The following is a 27,852-nucleotide window of genomic DNA, read 5'->3' on the forward strand; positions in this document are numbered from 1 at the left end:
TTGCTTTAAACATAAATGTTTATTTTTGTAAATATTAAACAAGTTAATGGTAGGACTTAACTTAATAGGAAAGGAATTTATAATTCATGAAATATAATAGGATCAACTATTCCGTCTCGAATGTTAAACACAAAGGATAAAAGATATTAATAAAAAAAACTAGCGAAAGATATTAATAAAATGTAGATTCGATTTATAAAATGAATAAGAAAGTAAACTAATCATATAAAGCGTTTAAATGGAAAAACAATTTAAATGGCTAGAAAACTGCGCCGGAAATCGATGTCGCATGAATTGCGATACCGTCCAATCTTTCGATTGCTCATTTGCCGGAAACGGCGCATGGCCTCGTGGATTTCCGGCACACTGATGGGCTTGACGACTTCCAAGCCGCGTCCCTGGGTGACCTCGGGACAGACGTGCATCATGGCCGGACTGCCGCCAGCGGAGGTCACTCGACTGTAGGGCTCGGTGACACGGTTGCTCGAGTTTAAGCGCGTTAGAATCGAATAGTCGACAATGGCGGCGATGGTCTCATGGGCCAAGTAGGCCAAAATGTTCATGGTGGGCGTGGGGATGCGCAGGTCGGCGGGAAGGTCGAGAAAGCGCCTGAACTTGTTCTTGATCTTCTCCCCGTGGCGACAGTAGAAGGAGGTCTTGCGTGCCTCGTTAAACTCCAGGTACTGCTGGCCGGTTAGGATCTGCGAGATGCGATCGGCGCGAAACAGCCGGCGCATGCGGTCCTCGTCATGCAGCTCGTGCACATCGATGGCCAGCTCCTCGTCCTCTTCCTGCTGCTCTAGGTCGTCCATAAAGTCCTGCGGCCTACCCGTGCGGATGCTGAGGAATCGCTTGAGAATCCGCATGTCCTTCAGGTGCTTTCGCATGCGCGCTATCTTCACTGGATGGTTGCGCATCAGGAACTCGAAGTCCGCCTGCGAGGGGCAGGGATTCTGCTTACGGCGCATGGCCACCAGAGAGGCCTCGTTGAAGATACCGCGCAGCTGCTGTTGCAGGATCTGCTCCACCAGCTTGACGCTCGCTGTCCTCGGCTGGTCGCTATCGCCAAAACTCCGCATGATGTCCGCGATCTCCGTGAGCAGGGAGACGGGCGCATCGTCGGGAATCTGGACGTTGGAAGCGTTGCTTCCACTTGCGCCGCCGGCTGCATTTTGTCCAACTATGGTCACCTGCTGCGGCGAGGGATTCGGCGGAATGGTGGCACTCTGCAGCAGGATAACCTGGCGCTGCACATGAAGTGGCTTGATGTCCTCCGTGGTCTGCAGCTGCGGCGTGCTTGGCGCCGAGGGCGGGGCAGCTCCTACCATTACCGGCGACGATGCCAAGTCGTTGGAGCCTATGCAAACCGAATTCTGGCGCATCACACGCTTGGCATTGTAATTCATTTTATTTACAAACAAAGTCACCAATTCAATCGCCACACAGCTGATAACTAGAGAATACAGTAGGCCCGGCGAATCAGAGATGGCCTATCGTGGAAAAACTTAATGCCGATGGGAACGATATATTGAAAAGGTTTGCATGTAATATAAAATATAACATTTTATATATTTTATAAATATTATAATAACATAACATATAATAACTATTACTTTTATTTGTTAAGCAAAATATTTTTGGTTTTGATTTTGTTTAATTGTTGGCTTGCGACACCTTTGCACTATCGCTGTAGCGGAACTATCGGAACTATCGATTGCGCTCGTTTCGAATCGGAAGCAGACAGCTCCGCTCTAGTCTACGCACCACCATTTTTGTTTGCACTGATGATAACTAGTAAAGTAAAAGACAACAAATCGGATTAAAAAACCGCCGCAAGATGTTCAATGGCATGGTGAGAACCATCCGCGACAGCGTCGTGGGCACCTATCCGTCCTGCCACGTGACCTCGCGGCTGGAGGAGCGCCGGGCCAAGCAGCGGGCGATGCGCCAGGAGCGCAGGCGGAAACCGGACAAGCCGGACGACTTTGTCACCTACGAGGATTCGGGCAGCGATGAGGAGACGCCCCAGCAGCAGGAGGAGGTGCTGAACACGTCTTACAACCTGTGCGACTACCTGCGCAGCCGGGAGAGCGGTCTGCGAGATGTGGGTATACCTCTGCAGTTGCACCATTGGACGTTGCATTGCTAACGTGAACTTTGCCCCATCTTTCCCTGCAGCGGCGCAGCGTCAATGTGGAGTACACCAGCCGCTATGTGCTCACACACGACATGCTGCGCGAGACGCAGATCAGCCTGGGCTACATCAACAAGGTCTTCTGCTCCAAGTGGCTGAGCAGTCGGCAAGTGGTGTTCGGGACCAAGTGCAACAAGCTGCTCGTCTACGACGTAAACATGCGGCGGGTGGACGCGATCCCCACGCTATCCAACAGCCGGGCGAACCATCCGGAGGTGCAGGGCGGGCTGCACGCCATAGAGCTGTCGCCCAGCCGCTCCTTTCTGGCCACCGGGGCGCGCAACTCCTCCGACATTGCCGTGTACCGTCTGCCTACCCTAGATCCCGTGTGCGTGGGCGAGGGTGGGCACCGCGACCTGATCATGGGCATGTGTTGGCTGGATGACCAGTTTCTGGTCTCCGGGTCTAAGGACTCGCGCATGGCTCTGTGGCGCATCAACGAGGACCACATGGAGTTCCCGGACGGTGGCGAGGAAGCCTGTCCCACCTTTGCCACAATCCATCCGCTTAGTGTTAAGGAAGTTCGCACTGCCCAGAGGGTAAGTTTAGTGCTGCACGACGTTTGGAGTACGCTTCACAACCTGTTCCCTCGCAGATCCGATCGCTTTGCTTCAATAAGGAGTTCAAGGAGATCGCCGCCCTCTCCCTAAATGGTTACATTCACATCTTCAACGCGGAGACCTTCAAGCAGACGCTCTCCCGCAAGCTGCCAAACTGCCAGGACAACGTGAGCATCGCCTACCACAGCGATGGCCTGTATGCGGTGGGATGTCGCTCCTACACCATCCTGCTGGACGCGCGGACGCTGCAGACCATCAAGAAGATCACATCCCGCTACAGTGGCTGCGGAATCCGGGCCACCTCCTTCGAAGGCAACCTGCTGACCGTGGGCACGGGGCTGGGTATGCTCCTCTTTTATGACATCCGCGCTGGAAAGTATCTGGAGAGCAGTGTGAATGCCTCGCGAACAGTGGCGCTTAAATGCAGCAAGGGAATTGTGGTAAGAGGAAGTGATACGGTTATGTCTATTTACATAAGAATCAAGGAATTCTCTATTTTAAAAACAATAACCATTCACGTCGGTCTTCATTTTGTGTTGCAGTACCCAGAGGACGAGATGGATGGCTTCCAGCAGGTAAAGTACGTGCCCGCCATCTACACCCACTGCTACGACAGCACCAGGATGCGCCTCTTCGCAGCGGGCGGACCACTGCCGGCCACTCTGGTCGGGAACTACGCAGGCGTTTGGCAATAGGTTCACATTACTGATTAGTCTTTAAGTAGTTATTCGACTTGTGATCTTTAATCTTTTGGCCTATTTTGATTCAAGGCGTTAGCCTGCCCATGTATTCAGCCAAGTCCCAAATTTTTAACTAGCTTGATTTACTCAGATTTGGTTTTAATCATTTTTATGTTAGGTTTATGTTAATGATATTTTATATTGTGTGTGAACAATATACACCGTTCATAAGTGTAAATGTATGCATAATTACCGATCCTATTTATATATAGTACATACAATACATGTAATGGAATACTAATTTATAGACAATGCATCTGATTTATAGTCTGATCTATATGGTAATAGAATTTCAAATTAAAGAAACTATGAAAAGAAACCGAAACGGACTTCAATCTACAATGTGTGTGTATTGCTCAGAGAGTGCTGTATAGGACACTCAATACAACGGATATGAACATATATATACGAGTGTACAAAGTACGGCGTGCCAAATAGCAACGGGCAATTTTAAAATACATAAATATAAAAAGAAATTGTACAAGATTTACAGAACCTATGCTATGCAACTGTTCAATGACTGGCGAATATCCACATCCAATAATACCAAAAATTATCATTTATATTTTAGGATGACAGCTAGTTATTGTTATTGGCGGCGCCTCCTCCACTCCACGCAGAGAGGAATCCCGTCCAGCTGCGACTGCTGCCATCTGCAGATACTGGTAGAAAAAATACGAATATAAAAAGGGGGATCCATACCATTGATTGTAAGCTAATAGTTACCCTTCTGTCCTTTGGCTACAGAGTTGAGCATCTCCATCTCGTTGCGACTCAGACGGAGAATTGTATTAAGCACGGGAACCAAACGTTGCCGCTCGTCCACGTTGTTAAGTGTAAGGAACTGCAAATTGATATAAAGTGATTTTAGTAGTGCAACAAACTGATAGTAATTATGCCCACCTTCATGAAGACGTTCTTTAAATACTCGGAGTTGTGCATATGCTGTTCCCGCTCCTCAGAACGCTCTTGGCGGCGCAATTCCTCCTTAAGCATGTCGTTCATCTGGTTCAGTTTGGCCAGATCCTGCTCGTTTTCAGCCAACAGGGAAGTCAAGTGCTTGACGCGACTTTCTTGTATACCCAAGCGCTCCTTTGTCGCCTGCAATTGGGCACTCTGGACGGAGAAGTCCCCGCGTGCGGCCATCTCCGCTTCTTCATCCTCCTGCTGGGAGACGCTGCGACCGAAATTGGTGATGGTAGTTACTGTGTCACTGGTTATTTGGTTCATGGAAGTGTTGAGCAGCTCGTCAAGCGGCATAAAGTCGTGCGATCGTCTCGAGGCAGTGGAGATCTTTCGCTGAGCAGCCAGATGCGCCAGGGAAGCATCGCCCACATGGCTATCCACACCTGGCTCGTGGTCCATGAGCAAGTAATCGATCTTAGCCTGTTCCGGACTGGGCTCTCCACTCACGCCGGACGCGCTGCTATGCTGGGACACGTTGATCTGCTTCTGCTGTGCGTCCTCCAACTGCTGCTGCAGCTTCTTCAATTGCAACTGGTGTCCGGCGTCCAGTTGATCGACTTGTTGGCGATGCTGTTGCATCAGGTCGTGTTGGAATTGCAGTTGGCGTTGGTTCTCCAGCGTCAGCAGGTCGTTTTGTTGCCGCAGTTCGTCCACCAGTGTGAGGAGCTCTTTGCTGCGCCTTTGCAGATCAGCGTTGTCCTGCCTCAGTGCCTCTATCTGACCATCCATCTGGGCTAGGCGTGCAGCTTTTTCATCATTGCTGGCCCGTAGATTGCGTTCACTTTCCCGTAGGCTGACTAACTCTTCTTCCAACTCTTGGTCCCGGTTGGAGCCCTTACTTTGGTTTTTGCGCAACACCGACTGTGCCTTCAACTTGTATTCGGTGTATTCCACTCTAAGATCATCTTGAGCCCGTTCCGCATTCCGGAGTGCCGTCTCCAATCGCATTTGTTCTGCCAAGTGCATCTCAAGCTCCTCTGTTCGCGTTGTTAGCTGTTGGGTGGCAGTATTTAATCTGGATTCGTACTGCTGCGCGCTTTCCGCCAATTGAAGACGCAACTGCTCCGCCTCCAGTTTCGCCTTTTCAACACTCTGTTCCAAATCCTTGTTCTGAGTGAGCGCCTGTTGCTTGCTATGAACAGCGTCCTTGACCTGCACCTGCATGCGATCAATTTGCTCTTTCAGCTGTAGTGAGTGGGTCGCCTCTCCGTTCTTGGCCTCTTCTAGGATGGCAATCTCTTTGCGCAGCTGAACGATTGTGTTTTCCTTGCTGGCCAGCGATTCCCTGACAGCGTCCAGCTCACTGGACTTGGCCAACAGCTTGGCACTAACTTCGGTCAGGGACTTTTCGGCCGCTTCAATCTCCAGGTTGAGCACACTCGAGTGCTTCGTTTTTTCCTTGGACCTTAGCTTCTGATTTTCTGCCCGGGCAGCGTTAAGGTCCTGCTGCAGTTGGACCTGGGCCAATTTGACCGCCTCCAACTCCTGCTTCAGGGCGCCGCTCTGCTCCATCTCCTTCAGCTGCTGCGTCTGCTCCTGCAGCTTCTTTTTCAGCTTGGCAGCCAGGGCCCTCAGTTTGTGGTACTTCTCCTCGTAGCCCTCGTCCAGTTCCCGCAAGCGGCTTAGTTCCTCGGCACGTGATATCGTCGATGTGGACAGGACATCACTCTGGGCATCAGCGTTGGCCTGTTCCAACTCCTCAACACGACTCTGAAGTTGGTTTACCTTCTGAGACTTCTCCTGCACCGCCTGCTGACTGCTGGTTAGTTGGGCCTCCAAATCCCGCTGTCGTTTAACCTCCGCTTCGTGTTGCTCCTGGAGGCGGGAAATGGCGTCACCACGTCCTTTTAGCGCCTCGTTTAGTTCCCGCATCTCGGTCAGCAACTCACCATGCTCCTGCTCCTTGAGGTGGAAGCGAGTGAGCAAGTCCTCGTTGTGCTGGCGCAGTTCTAAGCAAATGGCTTCCAGATCCTGCAGCTTTCTCTGCTGATTATTGCGCTCCTTTTCAATGACTTGAACAAGATTTTGCATCTGGTTAAGTTTGGCCTGGAAAAGGTCAACATTCAGGTTGGTGGAATGGTTATTGTTCTTCTGTTGCTCTCCTGTTACATCTGCCAATTTTTGCTGGTCCTTAACAATGCTTGCCAACTTTTCAATGGCATTTAGCTTCTTCAGAAGACGCTCCACATCCAGATGACTCCTTTGCTGTTTTACCATTTTTGCCAGGCGGTCCAACTCCTGAATCCTTTGCAGCAATCGCTTACGATCGAATCCATTGTCGTTATTGCTACGATTCTTTCTTGCCATTTCGGTGTCCTGCTTTAGTTTTTCATTCTCGGCCTGTAGGGACGACATCTTTCCGCACAGGAGCTGCGAGGCCTTGATGATCTCCACCTGCCACTTGGAAATAGAGGCGGCGTACTCGTGTTGCGTCTCCAATAGCACGCACTTGCACTCCTTGAGGTTCTTCAGCTTGCGGTAGACGTCGATGAAGCGATCCTTAAGGGAGTTGAACTTTTTACGCTGCTCAGAGTTTATCTCCTTGACGCTTTGGTACTTCTGCTGCAGCATCGTCGAGTCCTCGGTCACCGTGGCCAGTTGCTGGCGAAGGCTGGCGTTTTCCGCCTCCGCTTCCTTTAACTTGGCAATGTCCACCTCTAAGAGTTCCAGATTCTTGCGCTGCTCGTTGCCCAGGGCATTGACCTGTTGCATGGCCTTCTCCATGCGATCCACATCCGCAAGGAGATCATCGTTCTCGTCACTCAGCCGCCCAAGCTGGCGCTTCAGACTCTCGTTCTCGATCTCGAATTGCGCCAAGCGGTCGGCATCCTCCTTGGTCTTTTGCTTCAGGGTGTTCACTTGCTCGGTGAGGATTAGGTTCTTGTCGGTGAAGTCCTGTACCATCTCCTGCATGACTGGCAGGCTGCTCTGTTTCTCCGCCGCCCGCTTAAGGGCCTCCTTGAGTAGGCGGTTTTCTTCGGTGAGCTCTGAAAATGAGACAAGGAGGTCAGAAAATTGCCTTCAGTTTTCTGGAAGTTTCGCCCGGGAACTTTTTCCCCCAAACTGACCATCCTTTGCCTGCTTTGCTTTCTTGGCTATGCTGAGCAGGCCTTTGTATTTGGTGATGATTTCATCTTTGCTCAGCGCCTCGATCGGATTCGCGTTCTTCTGGAAATGCAAATAGCCAGTTGAGACGTCATCATCAATTTTAGTGACACCTTTCCACTGACCTGGGTTTCCCTCGGTGTTGCGGTGTCCATGTTACTTGCTAACTGCGTGTCCTTGCATTTAATCGCGGTCCGACCATCTACTCCTCCGTTTCTGTAGGTTGGGATTTTTCCTTTTAGCCAGAAAACAAGATTGTTGGGAAATTGCTTTGGACCCTAAATCACTTTTGAGTGAAGAAAACACTGGTGGTGCCACACTAACAGCTGATAGGGTTGTCATCGCATCCAAATTAGAGATGCGCAACTTTCCATGAGAAGGTGGCGCAGAAAGACAGAAATAATCGTAATAATTAATTATTTTCGAAATGATCTATCAATTTGACCAGTTATTAATTGTGACAAAAGCTTATATCTAAGCTTGGATTACAAAAAAATTCATATAAAAGTCATTGACACTTTCCTGAAATTTGTTTGTAAGTACTTTTATTTAATTATCTTCATTTGACTTACTAGGAAATATTATAACTGATGGGTAATTAAAAAAATGAGCTGAAATGCTTAAGGTCTTCATGATTAAAAATGCATAATCATCATCAGCATTCAAGTTAACAAAATTTCTCCAAAAAAAAATCAAATTCTTTTATATAAGAAGTTGTTGTAATTTAACTTTTTGTTAGTTATGTTTTGTTTTTAACAGCCATTGGCCAGCTCATTAAATAGTTTCCCAATTAACAACTATCGCACCTGCCTCAACTATCGATAGTATTATCGCTGGGCGCTCATCCGTAGCACTGCAGTAAGCAAACAACATTTGACATCTCTACTGTGTCCCTTATCATTTTTCTTCATCCGCGGAAGTGATGGATTTGAGTGATAATAGCCAACTGGAGGATCAGTACTTTGTTTACAAGCATGAGCAGCTGTTCGGCGAGAGCTTCCCGCTGTTCAAGGAGATCCGCAGGCTGGGCAAGCTGTGCGATGTCACCCTGAAGGTGGGTGGTAGTGGTCAGAAAAGAGCAATCACCCCAAGCTCGGCGATACGGTCATTATCTAGTGTCTAAATATAACGCATCCGAATTATTGCAGGTTGAAGATCAGACCTTCTCCGCGCACCGCGTCGTGCTGGCGGCGACCATTCCGTACTTCTATGCGATGTTCACCAACAACATGGCCGAGAGCCGGATCAAGGAGATCACCATGAAGGAGAGCGCCATCGAGCCCAGTGCCCTGGAGAGTCTCATCAACTACGTTTACAGCGGCCAGGTGCGCATCGACAACCAGAATGTGCAGAGCCTGATGGTGGGCGCCTCGTTCCTGCAGCTGTCCAACGTGCGGGACGCCTGCGCCAGCTTCCTGATCTCCCGCTTCCATCCGCACAACGTCTTGGGCATCCGCACCTTCGCCGACTCCATGATCTGCCGCCAGCTGATCGACGCCGCCGACAAGTACATCGACCAAAACTTTGCCAAAGTCTCTCAGTCGGAGGAGTTCCTCGCCCTCGACTGCGACCAGCTGCTGGAGCTGATGCGCCGGGACGAGCTCAACGTGCGCACCGAGGAGGTCATCTTCGAGGCCTGCATGAAGTGGGTCAAGTACGCGGAGGATAAGCGCTCTGAGCTGTTCCCCCAGGTGCTGGCTGCTGTCCGTTTGCCCTTGCTTTCGCCCCAGTTTCTGGCGGATCGTGTGGCTCGCGAGGAGCTCATCCGATCCTCGCACCAGTGTCGCGATCTCCTCGACGAGGCGAAGGACTTTCATTTGATGCCCGAGCGCAGGGGCCTGCTGCAGAGTTTCCGCACTCGCCAGCGATCCGGGGAGTTCTTTACCGGCCAAATATACGCCGTGGGAGGATTGGCCAGCACCGGGGAATCAGTGAGCACTGTGGAGATTTACGATCCTCTTACCAAGAAGTGGAAAATGGGCGAACAAATGTCCATGATGAGGTGGGTGTTGTTGGATAACTTTACTTTTATTCTTTCCCATTCTAATCTATTATACTTGCGAACAGATCTCGCGTGGGCGTGGCCGTTCTTAATGGCAAGCTGTATGCCTTCGGTGGATTCAACGGCACCGAACGCCTCTCCACCGTCGAGGTCTACGATCCGCGTAAGAACAAGTGGTCCCAGGGCTGTGCCATGCTCTGCAAGCGAAGCGCCGTGGGCGTGGCAGCCCTGGATGACTGTATCTATGTGTGCGGCGGCTACGACGGCGTCACCTCGCTGAACACCGTTGAGGTTTACTACCCCAAGTCCAACACCTGGAAGACAGTGAGTCAATGTCTACTTGTTTAAAATGGCGAGAAAGTTGATCCCTCTTCAATTTCCCTATTTGCAGGTTGCTCAAATGATGAAATATCGATCGGCTGGTGGTGTGACCCAACTAAACGGCTATGTTTATGCCCTTGGCGGTCACGACGGATTGTCCATATTCGACTCGGTGGAGAGATACGACCAGAATGAGGATGTCTGGGTGAAGATGTCGCCCATGCTGAACCGACGATGTCGCCTAGGCGTGGCTACGTTAAACGGAAAGATATACGTCTGTGGCGGCTACTGCGGCAACTCATTCCTTCGCTCCGTAGAGTGCTACGACCCGCAGACGGACACCTGGAAGCTGGTGACACCGATGAATTGTAAACGGTCGCGTGTGGCTCTCGCCGCCAACATGGGAAAACTATGGGCCATCGGCGGCTACGACGGCGAGTCAAATTTGTCTACCGTCGAGGTGTACGATCCGGAGACCGATAAATGGACCTTCATGCCGCCCATGTGCGCCCACAGTGGCGGCGTCGGAGCAGGGGTCATACGAATCGAGTAACCCACTCGATGTGTCTGCCAAATCCATTTCTCTAGCCACTCTCGTCTTAGGTAATTTATGTGAATTGAAGCGATATAGTCTAGCCTAGATACGATTGTTGAGTGTAACCAAGCTTTAGCGGCCACTTGTCCGGCCGCCTCGTGTGCAGCTCAGCTCAGCTCCTCCAGCTCTATCAAAATTGTTCATGTATTACTCACAGTTCTTTTAGTATTTGTCATTCCAGTTATGTAATTGTTTAGTTTCTACGCCTAGCCTTAAATACTCACTAAAATGTTAATCCTTTAAATAAACATGTGAAACGCATGTTGTTTGAAAAGTAATTTATTGATTTCCTCTGCTTGCAAAGTCATTGTAATTGGAACGCAGCTGCTTGGTAAGTAAAGTAAAATTAAGAATAAAGTTATATTTTAAATCTTCAATACAAACGAAGTAACAAGCCCGCTTTCATTTTTTCTAATAAAATTAAACATGCAATTACATATACTTTAAATCACGAAAGGTACCAAAACGCTGTGCACCCGTGGCGAATTTTTTCTAAAGTATTAAAAGTTATAATCTGATTTTTACTATAATTGTATAGAGGTTTCTTAAAAAATTGGCATCTAACGAAAGGGTTCTGGATTATAAGTACACCCAGAGAAAAGCCCCATAATAAAATTAAACATTAAAATATTTGAATGTAACATAGTTATTCAAAATATAAACTTACTTAAAATAAACTATAAATATTATAATGTAATTATAAAGATATTTAATTGGTTTATCCAATCGGAAAATTGGGTTGAATTTATCATAATTTTTCTATATTAACGGCAGTATAACAAAGACATTTCCGAGTTTTTACTGAAATATCTTTAAAAGAAACTAAAAATATTTTGTATAGATTTGCGGTTTGAATTGGGTTGGAAGACATTTCTGTAACAAATAGTTTTCAACTTTATTCCCAAGCAAAGGGTATAATAATTTTAATCAGGATCTTTTTAATGTAGTTAAGCTGCATATTTGACCTTCTGTAAGTTTCCTTTAATAAAATTGTCTTCATTTTAAATCTTTTTAACTTAAACTTAAACTACAAAATAACAAATAATATCAAAATTGCATATTTGCCCGGATAGCTGCTTAAAGATAAATAAAACCCTTAATTTGAATGTTTGCCTTGAAAAATAGTAATGATTAATCTTATTTACAATCTGTAAGAGTCTTATAAAAGGTAGATAACAATTCGTTAAATATTTCTCGTTTTTACATTTCCATTGCCAACTTTTAACATCGAAATTCGCCCATCGTATAAATCAATTGTGTTTCGAACAGCCATATGGGCGGCGATACGTTTTATTTGCTCAACAATAAATGGTTGACAAATAACAAAGCAATCTGAACGACAAAAAATATGGGAAACGACGCGAGGGCGGGTTAATAATTTTATTACCGTTAACAAAATACGAAACACATTGTTGTTAATATTCTATAATTTTATCGCCAGTATTTTGATGTATGTGAAATTGTTAACTTTTTTCTTTTTTATTAATAAGTTAATAATTGTTGTAATAAAATGGGCTAAAAAAAATCTTTATACTAAATTAATACTTTAAGGTTTAATCTGAGCAAAAAAATCTGAAGTTATGTGTTTGTGGTTCTAGTAAAAGTGTATATCTAGTTTAGAAAAAGAAATACCTCTCACAATAAATTTATTAAAAAGCTAAAGCGCTAAACTTTTTAAGCAACTTATGCTTATTGTAGGCCACCCAAGCGATCGACCTACCCTCGCTGAGACTCAGTTGGGCTTACTATATAACTCTTCCCTTAATATTTGTACACCTCCCACGCGCGGAATGCAATTTTAAATTCAATTTGCACCACCTGCTCAAAGTGCAGCGCCAGCAGAGCAATTTCCCAGCAACAGGTGGCAATGCGGCATCCGAAAATAGAGGCAAACGATAAAAAAACCAAAACAAAACCAATTTGCTGTCTATCACTGACCCATAAAATGTCATTGGCATCCGCCGCAAAAGAGCCATAATCCAATCAATCGCACACTTAGCGTCCATATTCCGCAGTTATCAGCTGGTTCCAGCGTGGGCGGACCTTATCTGGTTCTGGTCCTGTTCCCAATTCGCAGTTGCGGCTATTTACACAAGCCAAAAGGCTTTGCGGCGGTCTTATTTGATTTCGATAATCAAATCACAAATTGCTTGTCTATCGATGGGCAATTTTATTTTAATTAAATGCTAATTATGTTTACCAATGATTGAGGCAAATATTTGTTGCGTCACCAGGGGCACTTCGTTTGGTTGGAAATCCAAATCCTCCTAATTGTGCAAGGGTGAGAATGGGCTATATTCGGCACCAAAATCTGTTGCAATTTAAATGCAAATTTTAACTGGCTTCGTACACTGTAACTTTTACGACTCAATGGCGTAGGGCGGAAGGAAATCTCGAGAGAAATGATGCACAGATAAGATGAGGGCCAGCAGGAAGCGACGGTGCTTCCACGTATAATTTTAGACCGAAAAACTGGCGTTGTAGTGGCTGCGAGTTGCAACAAGCGAACAACTACTGGCCCCCGGATGTGTGGCATCCACTTGGCCTTTCCGAGTGGCGCGTGGGTGTTGCGGGTGTCTTATCTTGAATGCCGCGACCTCGCCTCAAGTGCACCGTTGATGGTCGGGCCAGCTTAAATCTGCCAGAAAACAATTTTCCGGCTCAGTTTGTGACGCATTTGAAATGATTCCGTTTGTCCGCTTTAAATGCACAAAGTGTCCTAAATGAACAATTTGAAAGAAGTAATTTTTTGCCAGTTTGTTTTGATTAAGTTTTTAAAAATCTGTTACGGTATCTTAAAGATGGGAGATGAAGTTTTAATGCACACGCATTTACCGCAAGTATTGTCATAATAAAAACAAAATAATTTCTTTAATTTATAAAAATATAAAAAAAAAGAACTATAGATTTACTACCTCCTTTGTTTTATTTAGATCGACTAAAAAATGTATTTGTTGTCCAGTTCCATATTTTTTCAGTTAAGCACAGCTACTTGTTATTTTAAATATCACTTGTGTTAAAATACTGACATAATGCCACCTTGTTGGTCAGGACAATAGTGTTGTTTGCCTAATGGCTCGCATATGAAAATAATTTTAGTTACAAATTTTTTGGACAAATAGCCGGGGCAAAACCAACAAAGTGCATAATTTTTATTTGGACATTTCGCATGCATAAGGTCCATCATAAATATTGAAATAAACCAAAAACCAAATGAGTACGGCATAAAAGAAATCGAAATTATTTTTTCTTTATACATGTGGCTCTGCCAGTTGTCCAGTTGGCTGCCTTTCTCCGTTCTCATTTCGCCTTTTTGCCATTTCGCATTTCGCCTACTTTTTGCATATGTTTTATTCACATATGCAAACAGAAATTCAGTTCAATTCAATTGCTCGGCGAGGAGGCAATTTTTTATTCCACGGTGAAGTGGCGGCCGCATAAAAGAGCACACCGCCACACACACACCCACACAACCACACCTCGTATCGCCTCAGATTCTATTCGACCAATTGTTGATATGCACGAGCACACATACACCCACACACAAACACACATCTGAACAACAGCCGAGCCACTTTGTGTTCGGTTCACACTCGTGTCCTGCCGGTCGTGCTTCCTGTTTCGGCGTTGTCCTTCTTCAGCTTTTATAAAGGTCCGTTGTCGCTTCGATCTGTCGCTCAGTTGTTGCATACTTCTCGGCGCGTTCGTTACGCGAGCAGTACAAAGTTAAACAAACAGATAAAACTGAAAGTGAAACATAACTCCAAGGCAGATTGGCCGTATTTGTAAGTGAATATTTCTGCCTAAGTTTGCAGTATGTAAATTTGTGTTACGTTTTCACGATAACATCGTTTTTTTTTTTTTAATTTTAATAAATACCATTCCCTTATTTTGTTGCACAAAAACAAGAATGTGCGGTATTGAAAAGTTGCCAACATATTTGTATGGTATCTTTAATTACGAAAGCAAATTTAAAAACAGTTAAAACAGTTTAAAAACAGTTTAAATTGAATGGGACAATCTCTTCTATTGAAGTCTAACAATATACATAGTAAACTAAAGATCACGGACCCAAACAATGATTTTAATTTTCAAAGGTTAAAAACTTGTTTGCAGTAGTCTGTTAAAAACATGTTCAATATAACATTTTTTTTTCGATTTCTGTTCTGCATTATTTTTTAAGTTTAGTTCTGACATTAGCTTAGAAAAAAATCATTTTAATTTTCAAAACACATTGTCTGGAATGAAGCTTACATTTTTTGACAAACGTTCTTTCTATCTCATTAAAAAATGCTTTCTACAACTTTAAAAGACTTGTTTTGTATGAAAAATTATTATTATTGCCAAAAAATCCAACTCCATCATAAAAAACAAAACATTTGAAGTTTTGTTTTTCAGCATGTTCAACTTTGGTACCAGATTTAATGTCCTATTTGATCTCTGGGGACTGTTTAATATCATCACCAAGTTTTTATGACAACGCAACAACAACCCACCATAAAACTTCTTGGCTGGCTTGCACCCAATTTAGAGAAGATAAAAAAAGAAATGTCACTTAATTCTCTCAAATTCTGCACATTAAAGCTGCAGTTCATAATAGACTGGGGGTTACAAATAAATAGTCTCTCCTTATACCTTATGACAATGTGATAATTGGCCTGATTAGCTGATAAGATCGTCATAACAATTGGGTGATAAAAGCACACGTGCAAACTTCTTGGAGAAGTTTGAAGTCAAGTTTCCTTTGTTTTTACATATTTCGGTCCGGCGAGAGCGCCAACATTGTTTACGCAGGATGGCCGTCATCAATTGGCAGCCGGCGGCGAAAGCTAATAAAAAGCAACATCAATGCAGGACCCAGATTCCGGATTGGGATGGCGATGGCACACATCCGGTGGCAGCACGCAACGCCATCCCATTCGGGAGCACTCCCGAAAAAACACTACCGACCCGACGGGATGGGATGGGATGGGATCTCATGGAATGGGATGGGATGGGTGGACACGGGTGACATGAGGCGACGCTTTAAAACTGCCCCTGGGTCTTAACTTGTTTTATGTCAACTTGGACAACGAGAACAGGGCAATTACAGCATGTGTAGCCAGCAAAAACACAAATACTTGAGTTGCAGCTGCGCCTAAAGATCCTTTAAAATGTAAGCCACTGCATGCGACTGTGTGTGAGTCCGGGCCCGCACTAATTAACCCGGGCAACAACTGTAGCTGCCGGACTCATTACGGCAACAAGAGATGGCCAAGTGGGGAGTGATTCTCGGGTCCGGAACACTCCGGGTAATGGCGCACCGAAATAGCATCGGTATGGCAATTTAGGTAAATATTTTATTTCTGTTTAAGAACAGTTTGGAAAAGCTTGAGGGCTTGGGAACTATTCATTATTTAATTTAGTATAAATATTTAAACATTATAGCACAATGAGTAAAAAGATTTAACAATAAATGGGATTGTTTACTGAATATGTAGTTAGAAATGTATAAAACTATGGGATATCTGAACATACATATAGATGACTGCTTTAGTTATTTAACTGATAATCTAATAATTTTTTTAAATTAACTAATTCGATTTTAATGTTTTATTTTTAATTTAAACAAGATTGTTAAGTTTTTTAAGTCGAAACAGTTTAATAAATAATCAAATACCATTTTGGTTGAATATTTTCTATAACAAAGGAAAAATTCGTTAATAAATAAGCAAAGATTTCAGACATGCACTCATTTATTAATCAACAGAACAGATCCAACATGTTTGGGGCAACTTCCTTAAAAACCCAAAATGGAGGGGGATTTTGTCACTGTCATAAAAAACTTTTAGATACCTAAAAATCAACGAACCAAGAAGCGACTCATTTTTCGACCCGTCTTTGACTTACAGTTCATCATCAGCGCATTTCTGTGGATTTCATTTTCAATCATTAGGGATTAATTTGGCCAAGGCACAAAGGTCACACATGCCAGACCTGCCACTCCCCGCCCCTTTTGACATGCCCACCCACCCAAGGCTTAAATGAGTCTTTTACAAAAGGGATAACGAGGCAGACAGGACGCGTCCGTCTCGGAGTTGCTTTTAATGTCTCACAAAGAACTTAAAGCGCATAAATTTACATTTAGATCTACATTAACGAATGATGCATGATGTGTGGCGATGGATGCACGTCGCGGAAGCCCTTAGGCTCACAACCTAAACGGTTCTCGCGTTCAGAATGGGGGTGTCCCGGAAGTGCAGCTCCAGGGAGGTGGGTGTCTGCTGGTACTCCACCACCACCAGACGATTGGAGCCCACCTTGAGCACCGGTGCCGGCACATACAGGGTGACCTGTGGCCCCACCAGTGGCCAGTATCTGCCGAGGTTCTCGCCGTTCAAGAAGACAATGCCCTTGCCCCAGCCGGACATGTCCAGATAGGTGTCCGCCAGATCGGACTCCTTCTGCACGTTCAGGTTGCCATGATAGATGGCGGGTCCGTGGCGCAGCATTGTCCTCAACTTCCTCAGCTCATGGAAGCCGTGGCGAGCTGCCTCATCCGATTGGGTAATCAGCTGCTCCAGATGGTCGTACGACTCTAGCGGAAACTGGGTCATGTTCCAATTGTTCAGCACATGTTTGTCCAGCCGCACATCCCGCAGGATGCCCTTGAAGTCATTGAGCTGCCGGCCATAATTGATGCGTCCCTGGTTCTCCACGATGATCTGCAGCTTTCGCCCGGCACTTGCACTCAGCGATAGCTCAAAAACGGGTGTTTCCCTGGCCACCAGTCCCACGTACTCGCCATCCACGTAGACATAACCCCGATCCGCCACTCCGGGCACGTTGAGAATACTCGGATCCCGCTGGAAGCTGGGCAGCCAGGTCTCGTATAGAACCAGTCCAGAGTACTGTCCCAGAGCCTCGAAGCTCTTCGGTTTGACAGACTGCACAAAGCCTGTGGAAAGACGATTACGCGCATCCGGGGACAGCAGGCTGCAGCAGCTGATCAGACGCACTGTTCCGTAGGCTCTTTTGGGAACGGGTCCGGGCACCGGCTGATTGGGCAGTGGCAGATAGCGGGCAATGATGCGGCGCAGAGCCATATATTTTGGAGTGGGATCACCCGCCTCCGTCATGGGTGCATCGTAGTCATAGCTGGTGATGTCCGCCATGTAGTTACCCGGTCCGATCTCATTGGCACCGGCCGTGAATCCGAAATTAGTGCCGCCGTAGAACATATAGAAATTGACACTTGCTCCACTGTCCAGCATGTTTCTGGAAGACAAAGTAAAGTTATATTTAACACGTTTTGTTTGGATAGTGCTCAACTGAGTTATAAAGATACTGTTTAGTCATTAAGATAGCTTCTGGTCATTAAAATATTTTCTAGTCATTAAAGTAATGAGAACTAGCTAAAAAATTGCAGTAATAAGCCAAAAATACAACCAAGTGAATGTATGTTTTGTACTTAAAAATTGTACTTTCGTTATTGAGGCTGACTTTTACATATTCTTGATTCATTGACGAGAGTTCTTGGCTTTTCTATTTTGAATTTAGTGAGTTTCAAGTATTTGGTGGGTTAAAATATCGTCTCTTAATCAAAAATGTACATAGTACTTGCTAGAATCAAGGTTTTTTTTAACCAAGAAAGTGTAGTTTATAAGTTAAACTTACATAAAAGTGGTAGTAATCGATCCCGTGCTCACATTGGCCATCGGTTCCGTCCAGTGGGTTAACCAGCCCGGATAGTATTCAGCGTTGACCAGCGGACCCTTGGGCTGGTACCTTCGCAACTTGGCCCAAACGGGCTTGAGATCGTTGGTGGATCCAAAGTCCATGGTGGCCAGGACATTCTGGATTTTACCACAGCGCAGCACACTGGGTCCGTCGTTGGTGAAGAGCACCGCATGGCCTTTGACGTGACTCTCGGTCTCGTCCCGAATCCAATTGCGGTAGTTGAGATCGCAGGCAAAGTAGGAGCCGTATTCGTTCTCCACCTGCACCATGATAATGGGTCCTCCATTGCCGTACAGATATTTGGACATCTTGGCAAACAGTTGGGCGTACCATAAGCGCACCTCGCTTAGATAATCTGAAAAAAAATTTAAAAATTAACCATTTAGTTGAGCACTAGCACACCAAAAATAAAAGGGAAAGGTTAGTTTTAATAAGTGTGTCTTTAAAAATTAATTAAACTTTGAGTTTCTTTTCTATACCGGTATTTTTAAGCCACATAAGTTTAATTTTGCTACTATAGTGGTATTAACTGATCATCTTATATTCTTTCTTACCCAATAGTTTAAAATTTATTAACAATCAATTCATTTCTATGACCTTTTTTTTGGGATTAATCAAAAAAAAAGATTTATTTGTTGGAATAAGATTTACAAAAATTACAATTTTGTTTTTTTTTTCGAGACAAGTTATATCCTTTTTACTTGACGTGTTAGAATAGTTAATCAAGTTACTTACTGACATCAGCCGTGCGGAGTTGAATCCCCGGATACTTATTGAGCAGCCAGTAGGGAAAGCCGCCCATGTCCCGCTCTGCGCAAATGTAAGGTCCCGGACGAAGAATGACCAGCAGATCCTCGCCCACGGCCAGGCGAATAAAGTGCTCCAGATCGGCAATTCCACTCCAGACGTAAACGCCATCGCGGGGATTGTGCAATGACCACTCGACATAGCTAGTAGTTATTTAGAAAATGACTCGACAATCAGTAATAAGCTAAAATAGACATACGTAGTCACTGCATTGAGTCCCGCGGCTCTCATGGTTCGCAGATGCCGCTGCCAGGTGGCTGGATGTGCACGGAAGTAGTGGAAGGATCCCGCAATGAATCGAAAGGATTTCCCATCCTTTAGGAACTGATCGTTGTCGTAGTCGACTGTGAAAGTGCGATTCGCTGAAACCGCTGCCAACAGCGTGCATAGCCCCACCAGGAGTGCTACACAAACCTTCATCCTTGGATTGAAAGAACATGAAATATAGCCTTTTATTGTGGTTTATTTAAAAAAATATTAATTTGTTTCATTCTCTATAATTTTAAATAAATCAGAAGTGGCGCACAAACTCAAAAATCTCCTATAATCTCCTCTAATTATTTCAATAATTTTAGATAATAAATAAATAAAGTAGTGTGCAATAAAATAAATGCAACAAAAGCTAGATTGTTTTGGTATTGACTTAGTATAAAATTTTTATATTCACGGTAAACAATTTCCAACCCAATTTGGTTTAAAACCTTTTATAAAACCATTATTTACTTGATCTAAAGAACACTCCTAATTTCTTAAAGTGTTCTGTTTTCCATTTTCCCAGACCAGTGATTTTTCTTCCGGCTAATATAAATTCTTAACCCGTTCCGCTTCCTAGAGAATCAATCTAAATCATCTCGGTTCAGCTAAGCTCAGCTCAGTTGAGTTCATCGCAGTGCAAAGCGTGTCTCGTTTCAGTTGAAATGCTTCAATTGAAGTTCACGGCTCAATTGCTTAGTGACAACAAAACGATATAATCTTTTGTTTGTTTTGCTTATGAATTGTTTGGAATTAATTCCATTTTCTCAAACCCTCCTATACTTCTTGGCGGCAGTTCGTTTTGGTGTGTGGCTGCATTCCCTTCGGGTCTCATTAATTAATGCAAGCTCAGCCTAAGCCAATTATTTAATCTGACTTTCTGGCACAGAGTAGAATTTCATGCGTACTTTTGTACATACTTCCACAGCAGCTGTTCGACAATAATAATGAATTGTTATTTCAGTATTCGGACACGGACACTTTATTATGGATTCAATCTTATCGCCACAAGTTTTTTCTTAGCTTTAACGTCTTCATTTTATGCGATTTGACATATGTACGTGTGTTTGTGTTTTATTTTATTTTTGTTCTCAATGCGGGTTCTTTTGATTAGGTTGAATCTATGAAAAATTTTTCCAGGGAACATAATATTGTTTCTGCATAGTAAACAATTATTTTTGTGATTCATTGTCCTCTGGTGCTTGACTGCCAATATTTTATGAACGTTTTTCGCGTGGATAAGTTTATTATTTCATAAAATGATTCATTGATTAATTGAATTACTCATGTTATTCTAACATATTTAAAATTGACTAATTTAAACAACAAAACAATTTCCCTAGCTCATAACTTGACCTGTTCTCACTTTAAATGCTTACAAAGAAAATTTATTAGCTTTCAATTATTCATTGTGAATCTTCATTGATTATTTTAAAAGTATTTAGCCTGCCTTTTGAAATAAGTCAAACCCCTTTTCAGTTTTGATTGGTATAATGTAATAAATCAACTATTAAAACTTAAATAATTGTAATTTACATGTTGTGATTCCCTCCCTGTTATCACAAGAAGATTTTTCAGACAGATAGATAGTCCTAGACCTGATAAGTCAAGTTCACCTTTAACCAAATGTTCTGTGAAGTACCAGCCTTGTTATTGCAATTAACCTTTAAATAAATTCACGTCCATAAAAAAAAATTCCCTTATATGGGATTTTCAAAAATTGAACTAGTATACAGAACCATAGGGAGAATCAGAACTGGAACACTAACGAGGGCTTAACTTGAGCCCAGTACAGTTAAGGCATCTGACCTAAATAGATTATTTTGCATGCCCACGTACAAACACCCCCCCACCTGATTTTACATTTCTGATTCCCGCTGGGTGTTCCATTTAACTTAGCTGACAATTAGGCGAGAAAGTTTGCGATCGTGCATTGTTCTTTCACAGCGAAAGAGGGCCCAGTTGGTTTATGTATAGAAAGCATGCTGCATCGAGCTCCAGTTATTGGGTTGACACTCACTAACCTCGGTGATTGCAACTAAACGCAGTAGAAGAAATATTCAACTTTTGCGTTGATATAGAGCAAAGACCAAATAAAAACACGGAATACAAACTCGACGTTTAGAAAATGAAAAGCGCGCCAAGCGATCCGCTTGAAACCCGAGTTCAAACTGATCGTGCGTTGACCAGAAACCACGATTAAGTGCAGAACCGAAGACGCGGCTGGCAACATGAGGCCAGAACAATTGCACCGCAACGGCAACATTTGTTGGGCAACATTTCGCTGAAGGGAAAACTATAATTTGGAGAGAGTAAAAAAAATCACTTAAATGGCAACAAGTTGTTATCAAATATTTAGTTCTTGAATCAGGGCCCTAAATTGTGAGAGAAGCTGATTTTATGTTGATCTACACATGATCAACGCATTTACAATCTATTAAATATATAAAAGAAGTTATATTAAGAAAAAATAATAGCAATAAAACCACAAAAAAGATTTTGATTTTATTGAAAAAAAAATATGAAGATTAAACATTTTTAAATGGGTTAAAGCTTTTTTGCTCTCTTCTACCTGTAGCTTTTTAAAACGGCTATAAAAAAAATTTTAAAAATATTTTTCATCTCTTTTTGTTTATGATTGATTGCCCCATAATGAGGGTTGGGCCGAAAAGCGCTTGTGAAAGATGAGCTAATGACAGAATAACTTGACTATATCAAATACTAAAAATCAAAGAGATATTTTTAGGACACTAAGCCGATCTTCTCTTCAAGAACACTTCTAGATTGGTTTTGTACATTAGATTATCCCTTACCTTTAACCTATTATATTGAGGGTTTCCCTATTTGCATCTATCGAGAGCCTTTTCATGGCCCCTGGCCATAAGCTTTCGCTTTTAGCTGTCGTAGTCGTTTGCAAAAAATTAATGTAAATTTTTTTTGAAAATACACACGCATGTCCTGATGCCGGTGGAAATACGGAATTGGGCTGCAGCTGTTCGTCTAACAGAGAGTCAATTTAAAAGTACAGTCACGCCTCATTTTTTATGCATTAACTGTGTGTGTGTCTGCGTGTTTGCTTTGTCCCGAATTTAGGCCTCCACGCATTCAAAATAGGAATGCAGCCGCAGGCAATTGGCCAAAAAGTGAATTTTCCATGTTGTTTTATTATTAATTTCATACTTTTCTGCTGGGCTTCTGATTCAGTCCGCCTGTTGTTGGGTCTCATTCCGTGGGCCATCTAGCCTTCCATCTGGGCTAATGGACCCATATTACCCGCCCACCAAAAAAAAAAAACGAACACACACACAGGCCAATGTGCAGGAAGCCAATGGCCAAAATGTAAATCTAGACGTGGGACGCCTTGGCACGTCTTTAATCTCACACGCCTGTCGGCATTTTAAAGTGTCGTGTGGGATGCACACACGCACACACTCACACACACACACCCCGAGGCAGCTGGAAGTCACACAAACACGTCCTGGGACTGAGAGCGGCGTACATAGACAATTAGACAACAGACACGGCCAAGTTAACAGCTTAGCCGCATTCCACCCGTCGCCGCAATAAGGCAGCAGAGGGAGTTGAGCCCGGACTTTGGACTCCGGACAAGTGCGGCTCCATTGTCCGACTGTCCGCTGTCTGCCTGATGTCCTGATGTCCTGTCAGGACGTGGCCAGGTAGTTCGAGAACCGGAAGCTCGCCACATTTGCAGGCTGTTAATTTTGCAGCAGCAAACTTTAATGGCATTAGTTGGATTGTACGATGGGATAAGCAGGCCATTTACTGGTTTCAAAAGAAGCACAAATGTATGTCAGAGATTGTTCATAGCTAGAGCCACTTTACTAATAGATCGATTGACCTAAAAGGATAAATAATTGGTTTTGTAGTACGTTTTGTAGCCTGTATTTGTTAACCAAATTTTGTTATATATAGACAACAATATTCATCCTAAGCTTTAGGTCAAGGTTAGTTATAATATAATAAGAAAACAATTATGCCAACGTTGATGTAATGATTTTAAAGTTCCGTAGATAATATTTCATAATTAATTAGTAAATTTACTTTTTTTTTTGATGGGTTGAATGTGATCTCCTCACATCCCACTGTTCGTTTAAAGGTCGACTGTCATGTGCTAATGCTTTGACATTTTAGGTACTTTCCTTTTCGCCCTGTTGTTATAATTCAAACTTTAAAAGCAGGAAACTTTGGAGCCTTTAGCACTTAAGCTAAACTCAATAACTCTAAGCAAACAGAGTCGCATAGAGGCGTCGTAAGCATAACACTGATGGGGCTTAAGTACCGAGCCAACCTGTTGATTGTAGCAAACTCAACATCAATTCAATTCAAATGCATTTCGCTAAGTTCAATTGAATTGCTGCTGCTCCCTTTCTCCCCAATTTGTTTGCTTGTTTGCGGTTGACGCCGCCGGTGGCAATCAATTGAATTACATGTTTGTTGTTTCCTGTGCGCATCGTTAGACGAGGGGCCACAGTTTTTACATCTATTGCTCCTGTTGTCGCTGCAGCTCCGACACCATCGCCATATCCCCCTGGGTTTAGTTCGGTGTTATCCAGCGGGCCAGGGGCATTTGCATGGCAATTTGACTTTGCAAGGCGTGGCATAATCATGCGTGGCGTCAACTCGTTAGATGCTGCACTTGGAAATGTGCCTGAAAATCTACTCAAAAAATCACTATTTTTTTTGTTACAGTTTAAAATATTATGTTCAACAAATTGTAATTTTATTGTGAAAAACTCTTTGAGGACAGAACATGGTTTGTTTAAAATTATTGATTAATGTATAATACAATTATACCAAACAGCTATAACATTGGTGAAGCTAAAATTTTAATTTAATGGTTTAGCAAACAGGCTAATTAGATAGCTTTAGCTTTTAGCAACAACATTTTTGGATTCATTTAGTTAAGATTAATCTTTAATTACTAATATAATATTATACTAAACAGCTATGAATTTAGTTGGGCTTACATTTTTTTAACTTTTAAGAAAAAAACTACTTAGATATCAGCTCCTAGTAACTAAATTCCTGGTATTTGTATTAACAGAAATATATGCCGTTTAAAAATGTGTTTTCAACAAAATTTCAGAAGTGAATTAAAAATTTTTGAGTGTACATTCTCAATTTCTTCCTTTGTGTTTGCATTTGGGACTATAAATTGCAGCATCAGCAAGCGTTACATTTTACGTCGAAAGCATCTCGCTACACCAACGCCCTCATGCATGTTGAAACCATTTGCTTTCCTTCCACACCCCTTAACCCATTCATGCCTCTGCCTACCATGAAACCCGGCTACAAAAAGGTCAAGTAGACGCCGGCGCAGGGAATTTGTGAGTCTAAGTGCACTAGGGCACTTGCCTTATGCAAAAAAAATAAACAAAAAAATCTAAACAAACAAAACAGGAAATGAAATGAAAAACATTTTTAAGGGTTTCTCTTATATATGTTTTTTCGGTGTTTTCCCGCCGTGCAATTTTTCCATTTAAAAGAATACAAGTATTTATACAATTAGAAATATTAGAGCTACATAGAGAAAAACTGAAAACTTTGGGTGAAGCTATTATAAAAATTAACTCTTTAAAAATTTATGACTTGAAGATCCATAATAGATTTACTTATGTAAATTTAAATTAAACAAAAATAAAAAATAAATAAGTGAATAGACCGAAAATTATACCACATTTTACAGTAAATTTACTGTACAAAAAATGATCATAGTGAGCTTGCTATGGTTTCATTGATCTAAATCTGAGCTCTTTTATGCTATACAAAATATCAAAATATCGAGTTCAAAAAAGGGGGTGGTGGTGATATACAGTTGAAGCAAAAAAAATTGCACAGAAGTGTTTTTGGGGTTTTTACCAACGTATTGATTATAAAAAAATACTTGTGGGTGAGAAAAAATCTTCAATTAACTACTTTAAAATATATTTTAAAAGTTCGTGTTGAAATTTGTATCTATTCTTAAATACATACATAATTTTTTTCAATTCCAACTTTACATAACCCTTTAAGTTTGCTTTTTTCAGCAGCGCATTGCATTCCACGCCCGCCTAAAAGCTCGCTACATCCAATGCGCACTCAGAGCGGTTTGATAGCGGTGGCGCTGCTACTGCTGCTCCTGCTGCCGTCACCTTCGACTGCTACGGATGCAGAGGCGGATAACTCGGCCAGTCCGCTGACTGGCCAGTCTGGCGTCGAGCAGCCGCGCAAGGTGGTGAAGCGGGCACCCACGTCCAGCTTCATCGGGATGCGTGGCAAGAAGGACGAAGAGGGGGACACGTCCGAGGGAAACTGGCTGGGACCCGGGCCAGATCCTTTGGACTACGCCGACGAGGAGGCGGATAGCTACTACGCCGAGAACGGGCGGCGACTGAAGAAGGCGCCGCTGGCCTTCGTGGGCATGCGCGGCAAGAAGCTCTTCCCGATCAGTGCAGCCCGCCTGTCCGATGTCCTGCAGCACCTGGAGGAGGAGCACTTGCGGGAGAGCCTGATGCGGGACTTCTTCGAGCGCATGGCGACGGGTGAGGGGTCAGCAGTGGGCAAGCGGGCGCCCACAGGATTCACGGGCATGCGGGGCAAGCGACCCGCCCTCCTGGGTGGCGATGAAGACACGGAAGCGGAGGCGGACGAGGCCATTGAACTGTCGCAGAAGAGGGCGCCGATCAACTCCTTTGTGGGGATGCGGGGCAAGAAGGACGTCTCCCACCAGCACTACAAACGGGAAGCTCTCTCAAAGGTAAGTTATCTCACCTTGTACCTGCTTGAAAACAGTCTTAGAAATATTAAAAAAAAACCATAATTAGGACAAAATATTTTTTATTCAACGAGAAATTTTTAAATTGACTTTTCGACTGAGGAACGGTTGCATATATTTATTTATTACTTTTAAAATAAAATCGCAAGGCTAAACTTTAAAAACAAAGAAAAATAAACAAAATTAATTAGTTTTAAAGTGTATTTAAAAGAACTGCTTAAATTTCCCGAAACACGAAATCTATTTTTAACAATAAACAAAAGAAAATACTGTTATTACCTATATTCCTTATTTTTGGCTTGCAATTCAATTTTGCGTTTTAGAATTGTTTTAAATTCACCTTTGATTATGATTAGTTAGTCCATAGCGGACCATTGCCATTACTTATCACTTTCAATCAATGTGAATATCTAATCGCCTCCAGTTCTGGCATAATTTCTTTAAAAAGTCCTACGACTTGGGAAAACAACAGCGCTTCGCAGACTTCAACAGCAAATTTGTGGCAGTACGTGGTAAGAAGGGAGGCGATCTGGAGGGAAATGGAATCGGAAACGGGGAGGATCAGCAACAGTCTCTGGTACATCCATGGCTCTACCTCTGGGGAGAAAAGCGGGCGCCAAACGGATTCTTAGGAATGCGCGGCAAGCGGCCAGGTAATTCTGACAAGTTTCCTAACAACTATTATTTATTTTAAAAATATTTATATTAACTATTGTTTTTCTTTTATATTACTTCACACCGTTTAGTTTTTAGTCTGAATAATTTGTATACTTCCTATTTTTTTATTTTTCGATTACTTTGGAAATACCATTAAGCTTTCAATTGATTCTGTAACGATTCGCATATTTATATATCTTATTTTTCAGCACTCTTTGAGTAAGCGACGTTAAATGATTTAATTGATCTCGATGGAAGTTCCTCTTAGAGCTACGAAACTAGAAAACGCAAGAGTGGATAGAAACAGGTGACCGGAAGAGCAGTCATGGAAGCAGAATGGATCACAAGAGTGTTTCAAATAATCACAGGGCTGGAGATTATTTCAAACACGAACACACAGAAATACACGGATAAGATTTGCTCTCTTAGTTGACACAACATTTTCAGCTTAATGTATGTTTAACGAGACTTGCAAATACAGTATTGTACATTTTGTTGAAATTGAATGATGCTTCAAAGATTGAGTGGGTTCAATTAAACTATTTGCATATCTAAGTGTAAACTTTTAATCAAAATTATAAAAAATAGATCAAATTGAAATGCACAAGTAAAATGAAAAAGGAGAGACATTTATTTATTTTCAAAACATATTTAAAGAATCAATTTCATTGTGTTACATCTACGTATACAAGAGATATATACACATGCATAATTAGCACAAATAAATATTGTAAATAATGAATAAATATTTATTTCCAAAACTGAAGGCTTATTATCTACATGGAGGTGTCATACAAATCACTTTAATTGAAATCCAAATACAAATTTTCTCCAGACATTTCAGCGACTTTGAAACCGAAAGGCTCGAAACAACTGTCATCTTATTTTGACTAAAATCAAAACAATGAGCAATTAAAAACAAGAAAACATTAAAGAGTCTTCTCACAGTTCCGAGAAATTCAATTTCATCTACACATGAAGCTACAAGCTGACATCTTGTTTATACAAAACAATCAAAACCGAACGGAACAGTTTCAAAATATGAGCAGACTTCTAATAAGCACCTTAGAGGCCACAGACCAGAACACTGGAAACAACAGTGATTGATGGGTGTTAGGGGTTAGGGGAATATCCGAAATTCAAAGTGCGCACTTCACTG

At 42.9% G+C, this 27,852-nt stretch overlaps 6 protein-coding genes across 9 annotated transcripts; 3 read left to right on the forward strand and 3 right to left on the reverse strand.

Annotated features, from left to right (window-relative positions):
- Positions 1–1,459, reverse strand: LOC108135172 (transcription initiation protein SPT3 homolog). Its single transcript, XM_017255797.1, has one exon. The coding sequence runs from the start codon at positions 1,404–1,406 to the stop codon at positions 252–254; it is 1,155 nt and encodes a 384-aa protein (XP_017111286.1). The 5' UTR covers positions 1,407–1,459; the 3' UTR covers positions 1–251.
- A 292-nt stretch (positions 1,460–1,751) lies between these two features.
- LOC108135116 (DDB1- and CUL4-associated factor 12) lies at positions 1,752–3,813 on the forward strand. Its single transcript, XM_017255707.2, has 4 exons — positions 1,752–2,104; positions 2,179–2,733; positions 2,790–3,194; positions 3,297–3,813. Exons 1-4 carry the CDS (start codon positions 1,838–1,840, stop codon positions 3,447–3,449), a joined length of 1,380 nt encoding a protein of 459 aa, XP_017111196.1. The 5' UTR covers positions 1,752–1,837; the 3' UTR covers positions 3,450–3,813.
- On the reverse strand, positions 3,577–7,893 carry LOC108135115 (GRIP and coiled-coil domain-containing protein 2). Its single transcript, XM_017255705.2, has 5 exons — positions 7,691–7,893; positions 7,529–7,628; positions 4,398–7,447; positions 4,221–4,338; positions 3,577–4,156 (listed from the first exon to the last, which is right to left on the reverse strand). Exons 1-5 carry the CDS (start codon positions 7,718–7,720, stop codon positions 4,074–4,076), a joined length of 3,381 nt encoding a protein of 1,126 aa, XP_017111194.1. The 5' UTR covers positions 7,721–7,893; the 3' UTR covers positions 3,577–4,073.
- Positions 7,894–8,418: 525 nt separating this feature from the next.
- Positions 8,419–10,761, forward strand: LOC108135157 (kelch-like protein 18). Its single transcript, XM_017255779.2, has 4 exons — positions 8,419–8,619; positions 8,714–9,567; positions 9,633–9,891; positions 9,959–10,761. Exons 1-4 carry the CDS (start codon positions 8,488–8,490, stop codon positions 10,439–10,441), a joined length of 1,728 nt encoding a protein of 575 aa, XP_017111268.1. The 5' UTR covers positions 8,419–8,487; the 3' UTR covers positions 10,442–10,761.
- A 3,393-nt stretch (positions 10,762–14,154) lies between these two features.
- Positions 14,155–27,454, forward strand: LOC108135127 (tachykinins). 4 transcript variants are annotated; one of them, XM_017255733.2, is made up of 4 exons: positions 14,155–14,268; positions 25,295–26,018; positions 26,461–26,689; positions 26,903–27,454. In XM_017255733.2, the coding sequence occupies exons 2-4, from the start codon at positions 25,353–25,355 to the stop codon at positions 26,914–26,916; spliced, it is 909 nt and encodes a 302-aa protein (XP_017111222.1). In that variant the 5' UTR covers positions 14,155–14,268; positions 25,295–25,352; the 3' UTR covers positions 26,917–27,454. The 4 variants fall into 4 exon arrangements, with proteins under 4 accessions (XP_017111222.1, XP_017111220.1, XP_017111224.1 ...); XM_017255731.2 differs by having other exon boundaries at positions 25,309–26,018; XM_017255735.2 differs by having other exon boundaries at positions 25,309–26,018; positions 26,485–26,689.
- LOC108135126 (beta-galactosidase) lies at positions 16,514–21,436 on the reverse strand. Its single transcript, XM_017255730.1, has 5 exons — positions 21,286–21,436; positions 19,209–19,430; positions 18,938–19,152; positions 18,140–18,557; positions 16,514–17,740 (listed from the first exon to the last, which is right to left on the reverse strand). Exons 2-5 carry the CDS (start codon positions 19,427–19,429, stop codon positions 16,681–16,683), a joined length of 1,914 nt encoding a protein of 637 aa, XP_017111219.1. The 5' UTR covers position 19,430; positions 21,286–21,436; the 3' UTR covers positions 16,514–16,680.
- Positions 27,455–27,852: the final 398 nt, after the last annotated feature.

Source organism: Drosophila elegans, unplaced genomic scaffold, assembly GCF_018152505.1.
Source record: "Drosophila elegans isolate 14027-0461.03 unplaced genomic scaffold, ASM1815250v1 contig_476, whole genome shotgun sequence".
Classification (NCBI taxonomy): Eukaryota; Metazoa; Arthropoda; class Insecta; order Diptera; family Drosophilidae; genus Drosophila; species Drosophila elegans.